The sequence below is a fragment of the Aplysia californica genome, unplaced genomic scaffold (assembly GCF_000002075.1).
Source record: "Aplysia californica isolate F4 #8 unplaced genomic scaffold, AplCal3.0 scaffold00660, whole genome shotgun sequence".
Lineage (NCBI taxonomy): Eukaryota > Metazoa > Mollusca > Gastropoda > Aplysiida > Aplysiidae > Aplysia > Aplysia californica.
The window spans coordinates 192445-196222 of record NW_004797930.1 but is presented as its reverse complement, the minus strand read 5'-3'; the positions used below and the strand labels follow the sequence as shown (position 1 = coordinate 196222).

At 38.1% G+C, this 3778-nt stretch overlaps 2 protein-coding genes across 3 annotated transcripts in view; both read left to right on the top strand.

Moving 5' to 3' along the window:
• Positions 1-1190, top strand: part of LOC101860123 — an 11138-nt gene extending 9948 nt beyond the window's left edge. The window contains exon 3 of the mRNA XM_005108105.1: positions 1137-1190. Within this exon, the coding sequence (XP_005108162.1) occupies positions 1137-1190 (54 nt within the window). The remainder of the gene's footprint in view (positions 1-1136) is intronic.
• The window catches only part of LOC101859437 (uncharacterized protein C17orf98), an 18537-nt gene that overhangs the window by 2871 nt on the left and 11888 nt on the right, over positions 1-3778 (top strand). The gene's annotated exons all lie outside the window — the stretch shown is intronic.

Here is a 3778-nt window from a genome sequence, read left to right as displayed (position 1 = left end):
GAGGAAGAGGAAGAGGAAGAGGAAGAGGAAGAGGAAGAGGAAGAGGAAGAGGAAGAGGACGAGGACTCCTGACATACAATACAGACTTGTATTATGATATTAGACTGGGCACCCCTGGCATAATTTCGCTTTATCGTGGAACCTACCATTTAATTTGACTCTATTTGAAATCAAAATGAAGAACAACGGGGGAAAAGAAACACGCATTCGACTACACCGAGGTTTCTATTTTGCCCTTCATTTGCGTGCCCATGATGCACACCAAACGGTGTTATATTGTGTTAGAACTTTCCAGAGCAAATGACAATATTTTGTTTGGACCAAAAAGGCGACTTCTCCCGCTCAGAGCGGTGCTAGGTTATAATTGTAGGCGCGGTCCTGATTCTTTCAGGACAAGCTTTCTGGCCCTTCGACAAGGTTTGAGAACACGCTGTTTTATTTAGGTACGTGTTTCACGGCACTTGCAACACGATTAGCTCATATATAAGTGCCGAAAGTTAGAGATGTTACATAATAAGAGTAACACGTTCTGGTGGTCTCTACGGCCTGGGTATGCACGTCCACGTCACGTGATGGATTGAGCTATACCGAATATCTCACGAGGAAAAGCAGGAGAAAATTTGGGTGATATCAAATGAAATACCCACGCTCTCAAAAGTGAAACAGAGAGCTGGTGCCATAATCATAATATCATCATTTCACACAATGGCATTTTATGAAATAAAAATAATATTAGAATGTAAGTTGCTTAAAGCTGGACCAGAACGATTAATTCTAATTTCCAAGTCGGACAGTTTTGTAATTTGTTAATATCAACTACCGGTAGGCCACATTCATTTCTAATAATTACTTGGTCGATTTCCTTCCAAACTGAAAAGGTTTAATGTGCCCCCTGCGCTCATATGACCTTATGCAGTTGAGATAGTCTCAAAACGCTTACAGAAAAAAAAGTTTGTCAACTTATAAATAAACTCTCGACACCTGAAAAGGTGGGACCTTCCGTCTGTGGTGTTTTGGTTACGGTCTTCGGCATTGTACGCAAGAGAACAGGGATCAGTTACCTGTACTTCTGTTGTGTACGAAGAAAGACACGCAAGGTTATTTTAACCATTATCCATTAACCCTTTTACTGCCAGGCCATCTTCACATTCCTGTCAAAGAATCCAAGACAGTGTCGGGCTTGGCAGTGAAGAAGTTAAACTCCGCCCACTATCTTGTGAAAGAATATGTACATACTGGTATATTTCCTTATGGCCTTTAAAGCCTGTACTGTCAGAATACCGTCGGAATACCAAGAGAATACTTTTTCAGTTATTCATTCATATCATACGTGTGTGGCCGTGGGTCTGTTTGTGGATTTAAGTATAGATTATGTGTTCATGTTTATATTATGTATGTGGAGGAGAGGATGTGTGAGAGAGTATTATGAGTCTATGCGGGTGCGTATGTGTATATATGTGTGTGTGTGTGTGTGTGTGTGTGTGTGTGTGTGTGTGTGTTTGTGTTTGTATGCGTTTGTGAGTTTCATGGGGGAGGAGGGCACCAAATCAATGGGCCAGTATGTGGACCGTAAAGATTATTACATATTCCTCATTACATAAGCTTAATAATTTTTTAAAAGTCTATGTCATCAAAAATCGGTGTCTCTCGGGTGCACTGTCTTTCGGGTACCATACTGTGTCACACTCTTGAATAATAATTATTTAAATTGTGTCTATGTAAGTGCCTAGAAAAATTTATTTTCCAGTTTGTCTTCTAGGGTATTAAACTTTAATTTAAAAAATACTTTCCTTTCTCCCTCTTTTTTTTTTCACTCTCCTCAAAAAAGGGAAAAGAATCCCCTCAGTACGACACACTTCTCGTACCTCATCATACTATAAGTATAAGGAGACAAGTGCGTAATCATTAAATTCTGTTCTTATCTCAGCAAATCTCGACTCCCATTCTGTCATAGTACATGTACTTCTCTTCCACTCAACCAACCGAACACTCAACCTAACTCCCGGGGCTCACAGATCAAGAGATCTGCAAACATCGCTCTAAGAGAAAGCTTGGCAATACTCAGATTGGCAGTGTTTATATAGGTGACGTGTTTAGTGTGTGCTTGAGTAAGGCAAGTGTATACGTGTATTAGCACATATAAAGCTTTGCACTGTGGGGGACCCTCGGCTACTTCAGGGTTGTTTCACAACGATGAATGAGTCTGATATTTGCTTCTTCGCCATAAATGTGAATTCAGTAGTTTCTGATATTGTGTTCACGTTGAATTATTAATAGGTACTTTGACACATTTAGTTACGATGTTCGGAACGGAAGAGTAATGCAGAAAGATATCAGCAGCTGAGGCCTAGTTATTAAGAAGTAAAACCTGCCAATGGCATTTGTCAACCCCAAGTTCGGTTTGTGAAACTAATGTCCACTTGTAGATGAATAAGTAGATCTTTTCATTTCTTAGGGGGCTTGTATTATTATTCCTTGGGGGGGAGAGGGGAGGTACCTATATAATTTTTCCTACTAGTCATTCTAAAACACAAGTTTCTTCTTTTAAATGGCAATTTCTAAAAGAATGTCAACTGGGGTACACTGCTCAGCTGTGAATGCTTCAAGAGTCGAGAATATTCCGTAAAGAGAGGTTTTCTTTTGTTTTGTTTTTTGTGTTGTTTTTTATGTTTTTTGTTTTGCTTTGTTTCATGTTGTTGGTTTTGTTTGTTTTTGAGCTTAAGATGAAAATGCAAATATGTAAGTAACGATATGACTCATATTTCTTCCGTCCTTTTGGAACAGGTGAGCCTTCCTGTGTGTTCTTCTAATCATGTTTAATTTGATATTGTTTTAATCTGGCGGCCAGTAAGCATAGAACTTCCACTGACAATGATGTACATGCAGTCGAACCTGTCAAAGATGATCAGTCATAGTCAAAAAAAAAAGACAAGTAGTCTTCTTGGTAGTCTTCATTATTATAATAATAATATATAGAAGAAAAAATACTGAAAAGAGGAGTTTTCGAAGTAGTTTGTACAAGTGTCTGTCTAGGACATGCAGTCGCTTGGACAGGTTAAATTATGTATCTACAACTGAAGAAAATATAATTTTTGTTGAAATGCGCTCATTATTTTGCCCTCTCACGATGAACTACAGCTGAAAAGGAAAATCTGAGAAATCAAACAAAATTGAAAAGAAGTAATTGACTGGATAAGGAAAATAACCAACAATTCAGCCAGCTTTAAGGTCAATTTCATTGAAAAAATTCAAATGCGGAGAACATACTAAAACACTGCTTGTATATAATACTTCATGAAAGAAGTATGAAAGAGATCTTCTGTAAACTGTTTATAACACGTAAGAACTGAAAGCATGGCCTTTGCTTTGAAGCATCCGTTCGATGCATATAACACTCACCAGCACCATTACTCTATCAAAACATCCCAAAGGCGATTTTTTTTATTGTAGCTATGGACATGATTTAGATTATTTAAGTGACAGGCTTCTACCCAACTTCACATATAGATGCCAAGACATTAGATAAAAAAGTATCCCCACATGGGAATTGAACCTAAATCTTCTGCGTATCACGACGAAGCGTCTATCCACTACACCACAGACATCAGTGTGGAAGCAGTATGACATAAATTCTCGATAAAATATTTTCTTCACCATTTCATCATTTTAAGTAACCAATCGATCTACATAACACACACTATGACAAACGATATCCAAATTTCCCAAAGACGATTCATTACCTTAGAAGTACAAAGTTCTATCTGACATGTTTGGCTGT